This window comes from Oncorhynchus nerka, linkage group LG25 (genome assembly GCF_034236695.1).
Source record: "Oncorhynchus nerka isolate Pitt River linkage group LG25, Oner_Uvic_2.0, whole genome shotgun sequence".
NCBI classification, from domain to species: Eukaryota; Metazoa; Chordata; class Actinopteri; order Salmoniformes; family Salmonidae; genus Oncorhynchus; species Oncorhynchus nerka.
The window spans coordinates 44,138,192-44,160,935 of NC_088420.1; the positions used below are offsets into that span (position 1 = coordinate 44,138,192).

Sequence of the window (22,744 nt, forward strand, 5' to 3'; positions counted from 1 at the left end):
AAATAATAGTGTCAATTAGGTTAGTATTGTGGAGTAACAATGTTGTTGATCCATCCTCAGGTTTCTCCGATCACAGCCATTAAACTCTAACTATTTTAAAGTCACCTTTGGCCTCATGGTGAAATCCCTGAGTCGTTCCTCTCCGGCAACTGAGTTAGGAATGAAGCCTGTATCTTTGTAGTGACTTGGTGTATTGATACACCATCCAAAGTGTAATTAATAACTTCACCATGCTCAAAGGGATATTACATTTTTTCATCTACCAATAGGTAACCTTATCTACAGGGCATTGGAGAACCTCCCTGTTCTTTGTGGTTATATCTGTGTTTGGAATTCACTGCTTGACTGATGGACCTTACAGATAATTGTAAACAGAGTGAAAAGAAGGAAGCCTGTACATAATACAAATATTCCAAAACATACATCCTGTTTGCAAGGCACTAAAGTAATACTGCAAAAAATGTGGCAAAGAAATTCACTTTTTGTCCTGAATACAAAGTGTTAGGTCTGTGGCAAATTCAATAAAGCAGAGTACCACTCTCCATATTTTCAAACATAGTGGTGGCTGCATCATGTTATGGGTAGGTTTGTAAGGACTGGGGAGTTTTTCAGGATAAACAAAACAAAATGGAGCTAAAACACAGGCAAAATCATAGAGGAAAACCTGGTTTCCACCAGACACCGGGAGATTAATTTACCTTCCAGCAGGACAATAACCTAAAACACAAGGCCAAACCTACACTGAAGTTGCTTACCAAGAAGACATTGCATGTTCCTGAGTGCACTAGATACAATTGACTTAAATCTGCTTGAAAAATTAAGACCTGAAAATGGTTGTCTAGCAATGATTAATAACCAATTTGACCGAGCTTAGAGCATTTTGAAAACAATGAGCAAAAGAGATTTACCCAGAAAGACACACAAATTTAATCGCAACCAAAGGTGATCGTAAAATGTATTGACTCAGGATGTTGAATAGTTATCTAATCAAGAGTGTTTTATTTTTCATTAATCTTTTACAACCGTTTGAATTTTTCTTCAACTTTGACCAGGCATTTTGTGTAAATCGTTGACAAAAACTGACAATTAAATCCATTTTAATCCCACTTTGTAAGAACAATCTGTGTAATACTTTTAGAAGTCACTATGAGCAATGAAAACAGGGCCAATTCCTCTTAATTGTTTTGTCTTTATTACACATTAAATAGGAGTGGTGAGATTCATGGCACAAAAAAAAAGACAGATTTGGGATCAGATCACCACTCTAAACAGTGACCAAAGAGAGCTCTCTATGGATGTGTTCAACAGTGGTCATTCATTCACTCCCCTAGACCTGGACCCAGTCACTCTCCCAAGTCCCATCATACACAAAAGAGATAGTACTGAAAACTCCATTAAAGCAACATTCATTTAGACACACCAAAGAAATTAAGCACAATTTACAAAATGTGCACCTTTCAGTATAACAACTATACAAAAAGGTTGTTAAAATACGATCCAGGTATAAATGCTACTTCTTTTTCAGAAATCAGCAGTTGGCACGCAAAATAAAAGGGAGGGGGAACATTTTGGTAGAATTACTTTTTGTGATACAGTATTGTTAACAAAATGGCGTCCCATAATCAAAAATGTGCTAACAGTTCATATCTAACTTTAGGAACAAAGAGGAGGTAATAAAATTGGGCCAAAAAAAGCATAAATCCTAAATAAATGTATTGTATATTATGTTTCACTTTAGAATCTCATTCCCCTCAAATAGCAGAGTTTGTAGCAGTTGAACAGACGTGGCAAAGAAGCCTAATGCAGTCTCGGCTCACATGTATCCCACGGCGATCTGACTGAAGCACCCGATGCAAGCACAAAAGGCAATGTGTAAGAAGCCTCAAGGTAAAACCCTGGTTTTAAGGTTGTGAAATAATGCTGAAAAAAACAACTTTTCCGTGTTTTTATAAATTAACACGTTTTTTCCTCTAAAAATGAATTTAATGGTAATTGCCTCAGTTACAGACATCAGCTCCAGTAACATCACAAGGAAGCAACAACCTTTGTAAGGAATACATTTGACAAAGATTATTGGACTGGACCAGTCATTTCACTTGAAACACAGCCCAGCAAAACCCACTCAACACCTTCCCACCCAAGCTCTAACCCAAAAAAATCTAACTTCACAAGGAAGAATGAGAAATTTATATGAACAATAGATTTTTGAACACTCTTTGCATGACAACGATTCTACGGGGCATCTTTTGTAGAAGTAAAACAAAACAAACAAATTGAGAAAGGAAGATCTGTAGTAGGACAAAAAAAAAGGCCTTTAAGATTTTCTTTGCCTAATCTAGCCAATCCAAAAATAGGAAAGTATGTTTATGGCAGCAATAAGTGGGGAAATGTGCAAGGCATATTCTGTTAGGATCTGATGGGGTCTTATGTCTCGCATCTGAAAACAGTAACTCACTATTCTTTAAGACAGTTCACCTGAATAACACATATACATCATTAGATTACTTGGTTTAAAGTTTAGGTTTAATTTAGGCCTGCTATTTGTTTGCACTCAAAACAATTTGGATGTTACGCTGTAACAAGGAGGCCCCAATCTTGATTTACTGGTTGATTAACTAACAGGTAAAAATGTGTTACTTGAATGGGAAAGGTTTGTCTTTCAAAAACACAGAACACGACACAAAATACACCAATCCTGAGGAGATGAGGGGAATTTCATCACGCAAACAAGATCTCTTGATGAACAATTAACTCATCTTTTAAAACGTTCATGATAAAACTACAGGAGACACTGGATTGTGTAGAGGCGTTTGTATACGCAACATGCGGTGCCACTGAGCAACACAACATGAGCTGCATGTCCTCTTCAACACTACTGAGAATCTTGCTGTTCTGATACCGATGCTTCATACCTGCCACCTGGAGCGTTTCAGTTGTTGAAAAGGTTTCCCACCATTTAACAACTGGTTTCTACCTAAAAGATCAGATCAGGTTTGGTGAATATAGATCGACTTGAGGCCCGAAACACTATAAAAGCCTGTGTGGCCCAACTGGACAGGAGCTCCTCGTTCCTGGCCTTAGTGGCTGTATCAGTATCGTACAGTATTAGTATCACTGTGCCATTCCCCATTGACTAGTAAGAACACATTGCATGCAAAAATGAAAGTCCTGTAGGCAGGAAATCACTACCCACAAATGACAAAAGCATTAACAGAATACAACTTAATTAAAATGGCTAACCAGGACATTTTTTAAAACTAGATACAGTAGTAAAGTTCACATGCATGCTTCAAGTACAGCATGACATTATTGAATCATATCTAGGAGTTTAAAGTCGGAGGATGGGCATTATTACACACAGTGGCCGGGACATTTGGAATTTCCCCCAATCAAGTGTTGGTCCTGCCTCCCAGTTGTTACTCCTTGTCCAATGGAATGGGATTCAACTATTTGGCGCCCCATACTGTTAAGAGCATCTCATGCTCTCCAGCAGAGGGAGAATAAGCTTTTTAGGCTTGCTTTTTCTGTTGTCCAAAATTTCCTACAGTTATGAACTTGGCTGTTGAATAAAGTCCTTTCGTTTTACTGTCTACCATCTCCTAATTGATAATCATCCTATTGGACCAACACTTCTGGGCAACTGGCACTAAACAGAAAGTAAAGCTTATTGGTTTCAAAATAAGAGAAAAAGGCAGAAAAATAGGGTTCATTTCCATATTCAGTATTTTGGGTGCTAAGATAAAGAGGCTAATAATTTAGCGTAATGTACAAAAATGTATTACGTGAACTGTTTTAACACATTTTTTTTTGTCTATCTTGAAAAGGGGGCTGGTCATTATTCACATGAGTATACACTTTGTCTTGGACTTCTTTTTCTTCTTCTTGCCCTCCTTGCTCATCTTCTCCTTGTGTTTTCGGATTTCCCGCACTAATGTGTAAAATGCATCATCCACACCCTGGGGAAAAGAAAAGAAAAGTTAAGGTTTGTTTTGAAAACTCTTCTCAAAAACCCTTATGTTCTCATCTGTGACTAACATGAAAGCTTGGCAGATGCAAATGTCTGAAATGGCACCCCTATTCCCCAATATATTGCACTACTTTTGACTATATAGGGAATAGGGTGACAATTTCAGTGTACACTCCTAGTACGTAGACTAGCATGCGTTACAAAACTTGCGTTACAAATGTGCTCATTGCATATTGATTCGTTGGTAGGTGGATTTGTGGCATGAGCTGGCCCAGCAGACAACAGCAAGGACAATGGCTACATTAATGATGCCAAAGAGAGGCAGGGACCAGAAATAACCAGGTCTTTGTCATTCACTGAGCACAACATTGTCACCTATTGTATCAGAGAGGAAACCAAATTAATTTCAGATTGTGAGATAGAAAGAACAAGACAGCGAAAGAGAGAAAGACAGAAACAAAGGACGTTATGTGCGACGTCAATGCACACAGTTGCCCCAGGACTTCAGTGGAACATCTCCGTGCTGTCCTCTTAATAATCACACTTCCTTAGTCACCATTCCAAGACTTCATTTCGGCCAAGATTATTACAATCGCCATCGGTTACACAGATCCAATCTTACCTGCTCCCTCGTCTCTCACCACTGATTTGTCTCAGTCGAGCAGATTACAAAATTATCATCACCCACGATAGTATAAACATACCCCACACAGAGATACAGATACCACAGGAGGAGAACCTAAGATGGACGCCTGGTTTCAAGGAGACCCCACAGCAGATCCCAGGAGGTTAGCTTAAATAGGGATGAATCCCACCCACCAAGCAGCAAACATTACCACTTTCCCTGCTCGGTATCACACGGACGACACCCTCCCACACACCACAAATACACACCTGACGGACGTGAGGGAGGGAGCGCGGATGATACACACTTACCCCTTTCACATCACAACACACTTTTTAAGCTTGACGCAGCGCGGGGTCTTTTCTTCCTTGCTGAGCTTTTTCAGCCGGTACAGCCTGATCTCCCGTACCAGACTGTAAAAGGCATCCTCCACTCTCTGCAGTGCGAAACACAGCTCTCCTCAGTTAGGGGATAAAGGGACACTGTTGACCCCTCAGTGTTCAGGGATAAAGGGACACTACGTGGACTGCGTTTCCTCAGTGTTTAAAAACATTAGGAACACCTGCTCTTTCCATGACAGACTAACCAGGTGAATACAGGTGAAATCGATGATCCCTTATTTAACCTTTGAGACAATTGAGACATGGATTGTCTACGTGTGCCATTCAGATGGTGAATGGACAAGACAAATGTTTTAAGTGCCTTTGAACAGGGTATGGTAGTATGTGCCAGGCGCACCGGTTTGAGTGTCAAGAACTGCAATGCTTCTGGGGTTCACACTCAACAGTATTCTGTGTGTATCAAGAATGGTCCACCACCCAAACTGTGGAAAAAAGCATTGGAGTCAACATGAGCCAGCATCCCTGTGGAACGCTTGACAACTTGTAGAGTCCATGCCCTGATTGAGGCCGTTCTGAGGGCAAAGGTGGGTGTAACTCAGTGTTAGGAAGGTGATCCTAATGTTTTGTACACTCAGTGTATTGACATTCTATGTCAACTAAGCCTACATTTAGCTGTGTATAGGGCTGATGTATAAATCGGAGGATGCATTTTTTTTTAAACAGTTTAAAACAATGAATCATTTAACCTCACAGGGGAATGACAGGTACAAACGTGTGTGTATTATTTGTGATTTCAGTACAAGAGCAACACCAGGAAGCCGGGCGATTCAACCATCGGAGGAGTGAGCTGGAAGAGACCAATCAGCGGCCCCAGAAGGAGTTGTGATTGGACCGATGCAAAAAGAGCAGAAGGTTCACCGACTGACAAATAGCTACATACATCACAGCACCAGCCAGACACGCACCACTGAAGCCAAGCCAGCAGCCACATAATCAAACAGACAATAGTGCACCATACAGCACACAATCATTTCCCACTGTCCATTAAGCATGATTATCACACCGCCACAAAACAATTACCGACAATTTCCCCTCTGTCGTGACGATTCAGTGACAAAGATTGACTGATTTGTTGATTAAAACAATGTCAGATCGATTATGGAGTCTCTAATGGTGAAAGAAAGACACATTTCCATGACAGAGGAGCATGCACGGATACAGCAATTCATAAATCAATCATTCAATTAAGCAAAGGGACTTTAATTATGTACAGTACATTACCCGATCCAAGCACCATTTAGAAACAGAGCACATATAACCATTGATACCAACGCAAATCAAAAAGGCAGCTCGGGAGTCAAAAGAGGACCACAGCATTTTGTGAGATTGAAGTGGCCATGATTGTAAAATGCCATCGCAAGGACACCTGACACAGCTGGTAAGAAGTAATCTTGCTACAATAAAGAAAATTGATCTGCGGAGAAAATGGTTGAATGGCTGCTGTGTTCACGCCAGCAAATACCCTCGAAGCGTCAAGCTACAAGGGCTCGATTTACTAAGGTGCAAAGTTACACCCGGTGCAAAGTTAGGACCGTTTTTTTTCTCTCCCCCAAGATGAAATGGAACAAAAATATTAAATAAAAGGTTGTGAGACATTAAGGTGAAGCGCACATTTCAGCTTATTAAAAGTTATCCCACATAAAAAAAATTCAACGAGTAAACTTTTCACCTGTTTTAGTAATCTGTCTCAAATCTGTCTTTAACTAGATATGGAGTAAAGCTAATGTAGCCGTGAAATGCAGACTGAATCGCACTACATTTCACTTTACTGAATTCAGTCTGGATTTCCAGGCTAGCCAATAGCCGTCATGTTAAAAACCAAGGTCATAGTTCCTGTTTGAGCCATGGCTGTGTCCGCAAAGCCCACTAGAGCTTGCTGTCTCAGTCCCTCACCTGTCTGGTTTTGGCCGAGGTCTCGATGAAGGGGATGCCATAGCTGCGCGCCAAGTCCTGAGCCTGTTTGGTGTCCACCGTCCGGGACGGCAGGTCACACTTGTTTCCCACCAGCACCATGGGCACGTCTTCCGAGTCTTTCACCCGCTTGATCTGCTCTCTGGTGAACAAAGATGACAGGGAAGGCAAGGGTTAAATACCAGTGAAATGCTTTGGTCATCCAAAGTATGGAACGGACTCCTTTTTGAGGTTATTGATTTCACACACAACCTGGTTGGTGTTTTTTATCATAGGGTTGGTGAAAGAGTGGATGTTGGCTTTGACACAGTTGACAGGATATGGTTGGCACAACTGTGTCTGCTTGGAAACAGATACAACTACAGTCCGCTGGTTTAACTATAGTCCGGCTTACCGCCATCAGTGCAATCGGCAGTAGAACTTCAGATGTTGTGGCAGAACCTAGCTCACCTATAGTGGTGGATGTCCTCGAAGGACTTTGTGTTGTTGATGGCAAAGACACAGAGGAAGCCCTCCCCTGTCCTCATGTACTGGTCCCTCATGGCGCTGTACTCCTCCTGACCTGCAGTGTCCAGGATGTCCAGCAGACACGTCTCCCCGTCAATCACCACCTGCTTCCTGTATGAGTCCTGAAGGAGGGAGCAAGAAAGAGAGAGATGGGTGGTTCAGGACTGGACACCTATGAATGAGCACATATCCATAGGTGTCCAGTCTACCCGACTAGGGCTCTGAAATCCTCTATGTAACTATATGGTCATAGAATGCTCATCTGACAAAGTTCCAAAAGAAATAAAACAGTATTGGAATTAAAGAGAATGGATGGGATGACCAGGTAAGTGAGACTATATGTGCACTAGGGAAGAAATGCATTCAGTCTTCAAGCAGTCATAAATTGATTAGCTTTCAGAGTAATAATTTTGGACATGTCAAACTTCATCACGTAGCCACCTACAAATGTTAAACTAACTGAATGACACCATGTTGTGGATATTATATTCATACATTCAAATAACAGAATCAGGAGCACATTTTTACTTGCATTTGCACACAATTTCTTTGCATATTCTGATTGCAGTTACTTTTCACACAGCTCTGAGCAGTCCTCTGTGCAGGCGGAGCAGCAGACACAAAAATTGTACACAACTTTTTTTTTCAAAGGATCTTTTCTTCCTGACTCCCAGGAATGCCTTGTAGTAAAAGACACGTGGTTGTACTGAAACAACTTTTTACCTCGATGGTGGGGTCATATTCATCCACAAAGTGGTTCTGGATGAGCTGGATGGTGAGCGCGCTCTTGCCCACACCTCCTGCCCCCACCACCACCAGCTTGTATTCGGTCATCGTTCACCTGTGGGACAGAAGACACAGGAATACAGTCAGTGAATATAAAAATAAACATTTCATGAGCTAGACACCAACTATCGACTCAACAAGAAAGTCACATATATAGGGTTGCAGAATTCCAGTATCCTTCCAAAAATGCCCATGTTTTCCAGTTGGAGGATTCCTGGAATCAGGGAACTGGGAAGTAAATCCACCAACAGGGAATTCTCCACCTGGGATTTCTTTAAAACCTGGGATTTTTTTTGCCACACACACACACACGGAATAAAGCTGATATTAACTATTTCTTCACAGCCATCTGGTCAAGTTGTATTCATTCCTTATCAGTTAAGCTACTCTAAAGTGCTTGTGTGCACAGAGCCCGCCAAATGCAAAATTAGATTTTGTCCCGATTGTCTCCACATTGCCTTTCATTTGCAACAATGACCATCCTGTGTGTCTAGAGCTGCAGGGAATGCATACAATCACAGATCTCTGTGGATACAGGAATGTTTACATTCTATTCAATCTCCTCCTGCGATGTCAGAGAAAATGGAACGAGAGGACCTAATGTCCTCTACTATTTTATCATAACATAGTTTAAAATGGGCTTATCAACAAGAAGGAGAAGATATGTAAAACCATGAAAGTGATTTTTGGAATTCTGCAAAGATAGGGTAATTTACGCAGACTATTACATTGATATTGTAGCACACAAGCAAGGTTCTCGCACATAAAATGATGACTTATCATTAATTAACATCGCTTGAACAGAATTTACTGTTACAATTCCCTCAAACATCATCCCCATAAATGTTGCTCGGAAATCTTCCTGTATCACGAGCTGTAACACAAATTCAATAGTCAGTTGTGAGTAACAGCTCTACAATGGGATCTGGCAGTAGACACACGTTACTTTACGACCCCAGAAGAATCAAGCAACAGGGAGGCACACTGCTATCCAGACAGTTATGTTTCAAAATGTTTTTTTTTAACACTTGTTCTCAGTTGAGGCTGACATTTAACTCAATGAGTAGCATCTCAAAATACAAAAAGGAAATAGAGTCACCAAATCACCTAGTAATTTCTGATTTTTTAAAAACATACCAACAAAATAGACTGTCCAATCGATGATACGAATCATGGATGCTATATTAGACAATCAGTGCTGAACACAACACGACCGTACAGTATGTCAACAACACTGTACATTATGTCCAATACCCAGCACCTATGATCCAAATGAGAGCTTGGAGCTGAGCACTGGTACCTTTGGTTATGGAATTGTATTATTATCTAATGAAAAATCGTTGTCCACATTTTAATTTTCCTCGGCCAAAACCACAAGCAAGTAACAGAATTGATACTCGGACGTCTTACTTTAAAATCTATCAACAAAAACCATTGATTTCAAAAGTTGAAGAAACCATACAGCTCTATGCACAAGGACTACTTTACAATTTACATATAGCATTTCACAAAAACATTTACTGGAAGAACTGTGTAGATGCAAAGTTTGGTAACAGAATTACGATATAATTTCCCTGATCATTTTTATGTGATGTTTTCCAAAAACATAAATATCTTCCACGTAATTAAGATTCAAATATGTCCGTAGAAAGAGTGGGGTGTCAGCTATGACATGATACAATATTTGTTACAGTTAGGGTAACTGAATAACATCATGGGTCCCTGATCTGTACTATACAGAAATGCATAATGTATATGATTGTCATTCTCTTCATGGTGATGAATCCTTAATAGGTACACAAAAAGGTAGAAATATGCTAAATCATCCTTTCATATCCTGGCTATTATTGTAATGAGCTCCGCCCCCAAAACAAGACCAAATTTGGTTGAAATCAGACCGGACCAAATCATCGACGTCTACGTTTCACAATTTCGGACATTACAGTACAGCACAGAAGAGCACAGTACAGGACATCACAGTACAGCACAGTACAGGACATCACCGTACAGGACATCACAGTAGAGTTCAGTACAGTACAGCACAGAAGAGCACAGTACAGGACATCACAGTAGAGTTCAGTACATCACAGTAGAGTTCAGTACAGTACATGAATTCTACAGTATGTACTCTACTTTTCTTCACTATACTGTGCAATCTTGTGAAACAGAAGTTTATGATTGGTTCAGATTTGGTCCGTTCACAAATCATGGACGTCTATGTTTGTACCAAATCAAGGCCAGTCAGAAACCAAAAAACAAACTCTGTGGACATTCAAATCAAGGCCAGGGCGGACTGACCAAATTTAAACTACGTTTCAAAGTCCATGGATGTCCGGTGTCAGTCTGCGTGGATACTAGTTACAATAAATGGAAAGATGGGTATTGATCAGTAAGAGCCGGGAGAAGTAACCTACTGAATCAAGGGGTTCTTAATTTGTACTATTTTCTACATTGTAGAATAATAGTGAAGATATCAAAACTATGAAATAACACATATGGAATCATGAATTAACAACAACAAAAAAGTGTTAATATAAAATATATTTATAATTTGAGATTCTTCAAAGTTGCCACCCTTTGCCTTGACGACAGCTTTGCACACTCTTTGCATTCTCTCAACCGGCTACATGAGGATCAGTCTTCTTTCTTCAAGTGCAGTCACAAAAACCATCAAGGCTATGATGAAAGTGGCTCTCATGAGAACCGCCACAGGAAAGGAAGACCCAGAGTTACCTCTGCTGCAGAGAGTAAGTTCATTAGATTTACCAGCCTCAGAAAAATCGGCAATTAACTGAACCTCAGTTTGCCGCCCAAATAAATGCTTCTCAGAGTTCAAGTAACAAACATCAACTGTTCGGAGGAGACTGCATGAAATCAGGCCTTCATGGTCGAATTACTGCAAAGAAACCATTACTAAAGGACACCAATAAGAAAAAGACACTTGCTTGGGCCAAGAAACATGAGCAATGGACATTAGACCGGTGGAAATCTGTCCTTTGGTCTGATGAGTCCAAATTTGAGATTTCTGTTTTCCAACCGACGTGTCTTTGTGAGACGTAGAGTAGGTGAACTGATATTCTCAACATGTGCGGTTCCCACCGTGAAGCATGGAGGTGGTGGTGTGATGGTGCTTTGCTGGTGACACTGTCTGATTTATTTAGAAATCAAGGCACAATTAATCAGCTTGGCGACTACAGCATTCTGCAGTGACACGCCATCCCATCTGGTTTGCGCTTAGTGGGACTATCATTTGTTTTCAACAGGACAATGAAAAATGAAGAAAAACCCTTGAATGAGTAGGTGTGTCCAAACTTTAGACTGATACTATATAAGGCAGAGGATGACTATTTGAAGAATCTCAAATATAAAATAATATATTTTTTTGGTTACTACATGATTCCATAGGTGTTATTTCATAGTTTTGATGTCGTCACTATTATTTTACAATGTAGAAAATATTACAAATAAAGAAAAACCCTTGAGTATGAGTAGGTGTTCTAAAGTTTTGTCCGGTAGTGTATGAGGGCGAGCGAGCGAGGGCTTGTTCAGACTGTTTTCACATCTCGCTTTGACCAGAAAGAGAAAAAAAAACAGTATGCCAGTGGAAGGGAGGACAACTGTGGTTTGTGACTACTATGATTTCACATTGTAGCCAATTCAATTGCAGTAAACTCGGTTACAGATTTCTGTAAATCTGTTACAGATTTGCCATCAGAATTACAAGTTTTAATCACTTAATTCATAAACATTGATTTCAGTAAAAACCCTAACTCATTGGTAGGTCTACCTTTACTTGTTACTTCTGTGAACTTTCATCATCTTCCCTCCTATTGAAGGAGAGAAATTAGAAAATATCTTAAAGATGGGATTTTTGGTAATGGAATTACAAGGCAATGTTTCTTAAACTTAATGGCAAGTAATTTCTCCATTACTAAATATACAGTTGAATTCGGAAGTTTACATACACTTAGGTTGGAGTCATTAAAACTCGTTTTTCAACCACTCCACAAATTTCTTGTTAACAAACTATAGTTTTGGCAAGTCAGTTAGGACATCTACTTTGTGCATGACACAAGTAATTTTTCCAACAATTGTTTACAGACAGATTATTTCACTTATAATTTTATACTTATAAACATATAATATAATTCACAGTTCCAGTGGGTCAGAAGTGTACACTAAGTTGACTGTGCCTTTAAACAGCTTGGAGAATTCCAGAAAATTATGTCATGGCTATAGAAGCTTCTGATAGGCTAATTGACAAAATTGTGATGGATCACCTGTGGATGTATTTAAAGGACTACCTTCAAACGCAGTGCCTCTTTGCTTGACATCATGGTAAAAATCAAAAGAAATCAGCCAAGACCTTAGAAAAACACATGTAGACCTCCACAAATCTGGTTCATCCTTGGGAGCAATTTCCAAACACCTGAAGGTACCACGTTCATCTGTACAAACAATAGCACGCAAGTATAAACACCTTGAGACCACACAGCCGTCATACCGCTCAGGAAGGAGACGCGTTCTGTCTCCTAGAGATGAACGTACTTTGGGGCGAAAAGTGCAAATCAATCCCAGAACAACAGCAAAGGACCTTGTGAAGATGCTGGAGGAAACAGGTACAAAAGTATCTATATTCACAGTAAAAACGAGTCCTATATTGACATAACCTGAAAGGCCGCTCAACAAGGAAGAAGCCACTGTTCCAAAACCGCCATAACAAAGAATACGGTTTGCAAATGCACATGGGGACAAAGATCATACTTTTTGGAGAAATATACTCTGGTCTGATGAAACAAAAATAGAACTGTTTGGCCATAATGACCAACATTGTTTGGATTTAAAGCCCCAGAACACCATCCCAACCGTGAAGCACGAGGGTGGCAGCATCATGTTGTGGGGGTGCTTTGCTGCAGGAGGAGCTGGTGCACTTCACAAAATAGATGGCATCATGAGAAAGGAAAATTACGTGGATATATTGAAGCAACACCAAGACATCAGTCAGGAAGTTGAAGCTTGGTCGCAAATGGGTCTTCCAAATGGGCAATGACTGCAAGCATACTTCCAAAGGTGTGGCAAAATGGCTTAAGGACAACAAAGTCAAGGTATTGGAGTGGCCATCACAAAGCCCGGACCTCAAACTTATAGAAAATGTGTGGGCAGAATTCAAGAAGCCTGTGCGAGCAAGGAGGCCTGACTCAGTTACACCAGTTCTGTCAGGAGGAATGTGCCAAAATTCATCCAACTTATTGCGGGAAGCTTGTGGAAGGCTACCCAAAACGTTTGACCCAAATTAAGCAATTTAAAGGCAATGCTACCAAATACTAATTGACTGCATGTAAACTTCTGACCCGCTGGGAATGTAATGAAAGAAGTAAAAACTGAAATAAATCACTACTATTATTCTGACATTTCAGATTCTTAAAATAAAGTGGTGATCCTAACTGAGCTAAGACAGGGAATTTTTACTCGGATTAAATGTCAGGAATTGTGAAAAGCTGAGTTTAACTGTATTTGGCTAAGGTGTATGTAAACTTCCCACTTCAACTGTAAGTGTTGATATTAGTTGGCAGGGGTCTTTACTTCAACAGTATTATGTTTTGATGTATTTCTAATACTTTTTCTGGTAGACGTTTTCTAAAGACCTCTTTTCCATGTGTTTGACCAGAAAATTAAAGCCATTTACTTTTGCCTAGTTTTTAAGATGGAAAATTGTTTTTGTTTTTTAATGGGAAAACGTATCCATGCCTTCATTTCCCAAAAATACAGACTCTTCGCTTTCATTTGACACACAATTTGATATGCTCCTCTGAACTTGTTGGAGCTCATGGGTCCTGTTACATGGAAATGACTGGCAGTAAAATCATCAGACAACTCTATAGCAGAATATTTGACCTATTCAATTGGTCAGCTTGTCGCATTCCATGTGAGAAAAACATATTCCTCGACTCTCAAAATGCATGTCCAGTCATTGTACAACATTCCTAAAGCAGTCCCGAGAAAACACACCTTAGAAAAAGCTGTTTTGTTGGCCACTGTTTAAAGCGGATCAAAGCTTTCTACTTTCTCAACACCACAAAATGTGTGAATTGCACCATTTTAAAACCAGAGCTTTTAGCAGCAGCATGGTTTATGCATAGTGCTCACTAATGGTGTTGAAGGCCTAGGAGAAACTGGGGCTAAATGTAACACGTCAGGTGTAACAGGTGTAACAGCCTAAATTATATTCACAGTACATGATCCTTGGCTGAGTTCCAGTGGAATGTTTTTTTGGGGACCTTCAAGCCATCAATATGTTGCTAACTAGCAACAAGATCATGTTTTAGAGTGTGTGATCTAGCTAATGATTAGCCCACTGGGGTAAATGCAGATGTGCAACCCTATGCTGCATCAGTTGGGCTACAGCAGGTGACAATCCTTATTGCCTAAGGGCACACCTGCCTGATAATATGAACCAACATGTTAATGGGTTAATTTCTGGAGGGTGGAAATTATATATGTTTGATGACATCATTTAATTTTCATTCATTTCGGAGTAATGTCCTTTTAAAAATTCACCAGAATTGACCTTCTCAGAGTCATACAGCAAAAATCATTGTAGGTCCCACTGTGATCTGTAGTATGCAGTGATATGTGCTTTTGACAGTATATATATTGTTTAGGCTAGTATATTATCTAGTATATTATATCAAAGTTAGTGTTTCATCACCTTTTTCAAACTTACCTAAGGTCTACACTCATTTCTGTACTCCCTCGTAAAGGCCTACTATTTCTATTGTAAATGCCATTATAGGCTTAATCATCATCAGAAACTATGGCCTACAGTGTGAATAGGATGAATAAAGATTAATTGTGACTTAGCAATTCTCCCACTGACCTAAAATTATTGTACAGTAGGCCTAATAACTAGGCAACCATGCTTGCAATGTTGATGCAATATTGTCAACCCATTTCATATCCTTATGCTGCAGGAAATAGAAAGCTTGTTCATGATTGGCTAGTCATGACAACTGTACGGTAATTACCAGTCATCAACAAAGTTGTCATGCCCAATCAAGCACCTCTCCATTAGTTTTCTGTTTACAAGTTACTGTAAAATACATGCCAATATTGTAGGAAAGTATTGTGACAGAGTAGACAAATAGCCTATAAAAAAGCCACTGTGTCCATTTTGTGCAGCTTGCCTATTGGCATAATCTGATGTTAGACAAACAGCCATTTTCATTGGTCGTCAACCAAGGCCTAATACTATTTAGCGCCTATTGACGGTAGTACATGCATCTTCTGGTCGGGGGAGTTTGGTTAGAAGCCCAGACGCTCGTTCTGAACGTTAAAACGCATTGCTCGCGGTACGGTTTTGGAAACATAAGGACCATATTTTTCCTACCAACGAGAAATAATAACAAAAGGTTAAAATTACTACACACCTTTATAGGGTTGATGTTACAGCTCTTGCTTACCGAAAACATAGGTGGCCATCTATGCTAATTAGCTATCTAGAGTGCCCCGAACACCTGTGAGCGTAACTGTTGGCACGCACAGCATATAGTCTGTGCAAAACTGCTACGGTAACTGCATCGGTTTTATTTGAAAGATTCTTTCTCACTGATATAAAAGACAAGGCGCATATTAGCATGTTTCTAAAACCGTTTCGCAAGCGATGATTGACGTTTCTAAACGTTAAAACAGTCAATTGTAGTTCACATGCAGCCAACCGTGGGCGAAGCGAACTGCTGAAAACCATCCGGATAAAGAAGAGTTTGAGAGCTAGGTTGACAACTTAATCTTAAATCAGCCATGAATACTCTTGTGACAGGGGGAATGGAAGCTTGTTGTACGCAAAGGAGGGCCAATTGAACGCAAGCTCCACAAAATGTTTTAAATTGTTCAAACATTTCTAGACTGTCTATCAAGGTAAAAGGGTTGACGTGTTATGCTCGACCTGCTCAGTTTTCCACCACAAAACACCAGAAAAATGCCAAAGAGTAAAACCAATTCAATTCTCTTGTTTTTTTTTAAGGGAATAGTTTCTCCATATTAACAGTTAACGTAACAGTGTTGACCTTAAAATGGACATAGTTTTTGTACCTTATATGAATCACTAATAACAATGTCAAAGCAACAAAATAACTAAACATAATGATGGTGAAATCTTGGAGAAGTGTTTGGGTTAATTGTGTTAATCTTCCTACAAGTCATGATGCATCTAAGAACATGTCAAAATGCTGAAATGTCTTTATTCACATTAAAAATCAAATTGATATAATTGTCCATGTGGTCTATATTAAAAAAGGGCACCATTTAATAACAGGCCTTTGAAATTAACTATTTATGCCCAATTAAATAAATAAAAAGTCCAATATCAAAAGGGACGCAAGAGGCACTCATTTCGTGGAAGGATCCAATTATTTAAATAATACCTGTACATGTGAACTGATGAGTACAACCTTAGATTGGCCTACACCCTAATATTACAACTGTATAAAGTCGAGTTGCCTGTAGCCTACAATAACTGGAGTAGGTCCACAATTATAGAGAAGACTAGCATATGCAGATCCCATAACTGTTAGTGAACTAGGATTGTCTTGTGCAAATTTCTTTAGCACAATGGATTGAATGCTATGCGTAAACCCGGTAGAACCTGCAGCATTCATGGGAGAGCGGATGAGTTTGAAGCCGCCATAAATACCGCATAGGTCTGCGCATTAAAGGGCCAGACATTAGGTTAACAATTGGGCGTAGTTTGTATTAACGATACTTTTAGCTGCAATTGCACAGGAAATTATGAAATCATTACAGGCCCAACCCTCAAATTAAGATATAGGCGAGAGGACACAATGTCGCCCCGTATCCATTGTGTAAATTGATACAAGTGTAGTGATCTTTCCAATTGTTTTACCTATAGCGTGTGGAGTTCCGCGTCCGAAGTAGCGACCAAATAAGAAGTCAAGCAGATAATCCTCCTTTTTCACACGATCTCTGCATTTCCTACTTTACACTGAAACGGCCGCATTTGTGTAAATGTATCTTCTTTTAAAAAAGCAGACAAAAGTAAGGACATTAATCGATTTAACTTTCCATTTGATACAGCGTTTGGCCTGCTACTCTCGATTCAGCTGAGGTTGGCCTGACGCGAATATGGGCGGATACCGGGTGCAGCGTCGTACAGTTTACCCAGAAAGCAAAGCAGGGGATTTCAACTGGTTTCGGTGATATCACTACACTAGTTTGGCAATAAACGTTATAAAGACGCTCACTTGTTCTCCACCCAATTCACTTTTAGTTTACCTTAATATATTGTTCTGGTGGATGCTTGTGTTGGTAGACTGTGTTTTGAAACGTTTTGGGTCGATGTGTTTTTCACAGATAGGACTGTGATATCTGCGCACAAATACATCGATCATTATGACAGTGTGAATTGAATTATTCTATCTAGCATCAATATTTCAAGACCTGTCTCTGGGAATAGATAGCCCTCTTCTTCCCAGTGAAGCGGGTACAACAACGGATGAGGGGGGGACCACTATATATAGGCTCTAAATATAACTGGAATGTACTGTAGGGACGTCATTCCCAAGCAAGGAAATGATTTGGCGATCCCTTTGTCAGTTTTCCTCGGCTTTCACTGGTATACCTTCAGCGCTGAATATGTGCATATAAATAGAAAGTGGGGGGGGATACAGTACAGTAAGCCCTGTGGTAGAATCAAACAGTTAACGTTAGGCTCAGGGAGGCCAAACAAAGAGACGGTAACCAATTCACACACAAGTATACATTTGCGTTAGAACAAAATTACGCATGTGCGTTACAACTATGCAGTTTTATGTTTATTTTTTTTGTGGGTGTCAGACCGGGGCAGCATTGCGCAAAACAGCTATGGACAGATACATACCCCTCGCCTCTTTTTTTAGAATTCAAACAATGTATATTCTCAATTATTTTTAGTGACCAGTGCTTTGTCATACAACTAAATGTATCTGAAAAAACTATTTTAGGCACCTAACCAAGATTAATCATCTTGATACTAATTACATAGTTATCAAATAGTACACCATTCTGGAGACAGTATCCTGCTCACACTTAGTCATTAAAAAATAAATATAATTAAAATGTGAATTTCATATTTAAGTTAGAGGATACAAAGTTGGAGTTTCAGCACTCTCAACCCCTCTGAGAAAAATAATATAACATATCAAATGGATGGACTGAAGCATTTAGACTGGGTTTAGATGGAGCCACGAGGGGTCAGTAGGTATCCATTTATGAGCTCGCAAACAATGCCATTGCCAATGCTCCATCAGCTGTTTTCATTCAGTCTTGTGTGGCATAAAGTATGCTCTGTGCATATTTATTGCTTTATGCTGTAGATTGATATTGAAAACGGTTTGTGGTAGGGATACTTTAAGTTGCTCTTAAATCTATGTATTTACATTGTAGTTACATGAGCAGATATAGTGTAAGTAGCCTCACGTGGTGTAGGAGACATCTTGATTTATGTTTTCTTATCCTCTTCATTTTACATGCTTGAAATGCCACTGTCTGTAAATTCGCCATTTTCTCTCAAATGAATGGTCCACTCAATGACAGAGAAAATACACTATTTTATTTTTTGGAATCCTGAGTATGAGGCATGCATTAATCCAATATAAACATGATCAAAACTGTGATGTTTTGCTAAATGACCTTCACTGATCCCATAGTAGACCAAGGGTCTCTACCAATGATTTATATTCACACTAGATCAAATCAAATGTAATTTGTCACATGCTTCCTAAACAACAGGTGTAGACTAACAGTGAAATTAACAATTGGAATAAATACACAGTGATTAACAAATAAAAATAAAAAGTACATATCATGTCTGTAAAGATAAGATGAATGTTCACCACCAGTCACCTAGCTATTTTCCAGTTAAAAGTCTATATGCAGACTACCACAGAAGTTCACTGGAACATTCAACTGTTTGTTCATTAGAACATGTGACTTGCCATCTTGACTGACTGACTGACTCAACCCAATGCCGCAGTAAATCAGTGCCTCCATTGCAGACTTTCAAGTGTCTTCTGTCTTGGTCAATAAAATGACGCTGAAAGCTACGCAGATAACTGATTAACTCTCAAGATACTTGTTTACTCATAGAGATTATGATGAGGCTCAAAATCAACTGCAGACTCGAATTGTAATGTCCCCAGACTGCATGAATCATAGACTTATATTAAATATCATATGAATACATGAATATGATTACATTTGACAATTTAGTCACTTAGCAGACACTCTTATAAAGAGTGACTTACATTTAGTGCATTCATCTTAAAATGGCTAGGTGAGACAACCACATATCACAGTCGGGTCGTTTTATGTCATTTCAGCAAGCCATGACACCAACCATTTCAGATTGTTCTGAAATCTTTTCTGTAGTTAGAAACAGATACGATAAGAATTCCGGAAACATTATTTTGTTGATATATAATAGGATCCTTGAAAAATATCATTAATTACAATAAAATTGGTCAATTTAATTTATAGGATTCATATAATGTTCAATAATTATAGTACCTAACATCCAATTTTGACCAAACTGTTTTTCTAACAATGACTAAGACATGAGTAAGACATGAGTAAGACATGAGGAATCTAAAGAAGTGTTCAAAAGCCAGGCATAGTCCACCCAAATGACATATTGGTTTTCTTACCCTGTATGCAGACTATGGACCAGCTATGACAGCAGCACCCCATGCTTTGGTTTTGTTTACCTGACCACTGTTTCAAATGCTACATTTTTTGCATATGTGTCACAAATCCAATGTAATTTAAAGGTACCTATATTAGCATTCAGCACTTCATATCCAAATCATATACAAGTAACATCATTGAGTTACACAATACATTTTTTAGACACTTTAGGATGATTTGGACATGAAGCTTGAAAATGCTAATATCAATACCATTGACTTGCTTTGGGTTTGTGACACAAATGATGAAAAGTTAACATTTGAAACAGTGGACAGATAAACAAAACCAAAGCATGGGTTGCTGTCATACCATGTCCAGAGACTGCTTACAGGGTGAGCGTCATCCGCATAGCAATGACAGGAGAGATTATGTGAGGATATGACGGAGCTGAGTGACTTGGTTTATAGAGAAAAGAGGAGAGGGCCTAGAACGGAGACCTTGGGGACACCAGTAGTGAGAGCATGTGGTGCAGACACAGATTCTCTCCACACCACCTGGTAGGAGCGACCTGCCAGGTAGGATGCAATCCAGCCCTGAGAGGGTGGAGAGGAGGATCTGATGGTTCATGCCGTCGAAGGCAGTGGATAGATCTAGGAGGATGAGAACAGAGGAGAACAGTCTCAGTTGAGTTAGCTTCAAGACTCTTCTCTCTACACACCAACCCACTCAGCTCTGTCATATCCTAACATGGTCTCTCCTATCATTGCTATGTGGATGACACTCAACTACTTTTCTCCTTCCCCCCTTCTGACACCCAGGTGGCAACACACATCTCTGTGTGCCTGGCAGGCATCTCAGCTTGGATGTTGGCCCACCACCTCAAGCTACATTTCGACAAGACGGCGCTGCTCTTCGTCCCAGGGAAGGCCTGCCTGTTCTATCCCAGTTGACAACTCAACTCCCAGAGTGCAAAGAACCTTAGCATGACCCATGACAACATCCTCGTTCTCTGCAAACATCAAAGCGGTCACTTGCCTGCAGGTTCATGCTCTACAACATCCGTAGAGTACGACCTTTCTTCACACACAAAGCGGCTCAAGTCCTAATCCAGGAACTTGTCATCTCCCGTCTGGACTACTGCAACTCTCTGTTGGGTGGGTTTTCCGCTTCTGCCATCAAACCCCTGCAACTTATCCAGAACGCTGCAGCCCGCCTGGTGTTGAATCTTCCCAAGGTCTCCCATGGTAACGAGAGAGTTGGTCATAGACAGCACACACAATTGTTTTGGGAAGAAAAGAAAGAAGGGATGCTGGTCCATAGTTTTTTTTTATGTCAATGGGGTCGAGTGTTGGTTTCTTGACTGTGACTATCTTAAAGTCAGATGGGACGCAGCCAGTGGTCAGGGATGAGGTGATGTGGGAAGTGAGGAATTGGAGAAGGTCTCCAGATAGTCTGGAGGAGGGGATGGGGTCAGTTGGGCAGGTTTTTAACCCAAACATCTAAATGTTTTTAATATATACTACAAATAATGTTGTTAATCTGTGTGTGTATATTCTGTATTAAAGAACAATGTAGCCTACCCTACCTGAATGTCACCATATGGTACCTACTCAAGTAGGCTATCCAACCACTTTCAGGAACTCCACTCCTTTAGGTGAGTAGGCCCTGTTCTACAGTGCATTGCAGCTTTAAATTGGTCCACAATGCCTTGCGGTGTCCCAGTTCCGATGCAATGTATTTACAAGCAAGAGTAATGAAATAGGCAGAGGGCGATTTTCCGCAGCGTGTTGGTCCGACCCCAAGGGCTAGCGCAGAGACGGCGCAGCGAAAAACTTTCAGCCATGGATATTTCAATGCACCTCATTTTCTTTTGATGCCGTTCTCTTTGCTATGGACCGTATCACTTTGTCGCAGTTCATATAAGTGATTTGTAGGCTTGCCCCGAGAAAATGTCACATTTGCAGATTCCATTACTCAACAGCATCCATTTTTTCTAAACTTCAGTCCGGCTACAGAAGAGTGGGGGAACTTCTGTTGTTTTTTCGGCACCAAGCCTACAACACGAAGGTAAGGTTACGTTTGTAGTTTCCCTGCTAATGTTAAGATGTTAACGTTACACTGTATCTTAACTAACCCTTTACAACAGTATCCCAGGTGTAGTAATCGGCAATAGCAGGCGTCCGTGATAATGGAACAATTATTATCAGGCTGCATAGTGGAACAGTTGTGCCCGTTACAATATCGCGGGTTCTTTCTCGCGGTGAATACTATCACACTTTTAAAACAAGAGCGGAACATTTCAGAGCCATTTGCCACACTTGTTTACTATGTGGCCCATATATTTTACATCAACACATGCATTGGAACTCTACCTGAGAATAGCCCATAGCCTATGGTTTTATGACATGTTTATAAACATGTAATAATGGTTGATAATGGCTACATTTTGTCTCGTGATGTCTGTAAAACATTGCACCGTTTCCACTTTTCAACACAGCATTTCCTCTGTGTATAGCCTATTTCCCACTCATAATTAAGCTAAACACTATTTAATATACCTATAGGGATATTGTTTATGCGGACTCAGTTTATATTTCCAGTTACCCACTCTACCATTAGAGACTGAAAATACCTGTAGAGTAGGTCACTCCAATATGTTTGGCATAATGATGTATTAGAGCAGTAGTAGAATGCAAATGGCTTCTTTCTTGCTTTCAGCATCTGTGTATTGACACTTTTTTTCATACTATCAGCTCTTACACACATGTTGACGCAAACAGTGTTGGCCAGCAGATACTGTTCTATATCAGTATCTGATTCTTGTTTGTTTTGGGCTGCCTACTGCACAGCACTGTCGTTTTGTTGATAATA

The 22,744-nt window shown here is 39.9% G+C and overlaps 1 protein-coding gene and 1 pseudogene across 2 annotated transcripts; one reads left to right on the top strand and one right to left on the bottom strand.

The window, feature by feature from the left end:
• Positions 1-1,175: 1,175 nt before the first annotated feature.
• Positions 1,176-17,352, bottom strand: LOC115109544 (GTPase KRas). Of its 2 annotated transcripts, XM_029634538.2 has the most exons (6): positions 17,097-17,352; positions 8,135-8,252; positions 7,355-7,533; positions 6,887-7,046; positions 4,904-5,028; positions 3,868-3,956 (listed from the first exon to the last, which is right to left on the bottom strand). In XM_029634538.2, exons 2-5 carry the CDS (start codon positions 8,243-8,245, stop codon positions 4,909-4,911), a joined length of 570 nt encoding a protein of 189 aa, XP_029490398.1. In that variant the 5' UTR covers positions 8,246-8,252; positions 17,097-17,352; the 3' UTR covers positions 3,868-3,956; positions 4,904-4,908. The 2 variants fall into 2 exon arrangements, with proteins under 2 accessions (XP_029490399.1, XP_029490398.1); XM_029634539.2 differs by lacking the exon at positions 4,904-5,028 and having other exon boundaries at positions 1,176-3,956; positions 17,097-17,350.
• A 4,260-nt stretch (positions 17,353-21,612) lies between these two features.
• LOC115109545 (ras association domain-containing protein 8-like) overlaps positions 21,613-22,744 on the top strand; it is a 38,938-nt pseudogene continuing 37,806 nt past the window's right edge.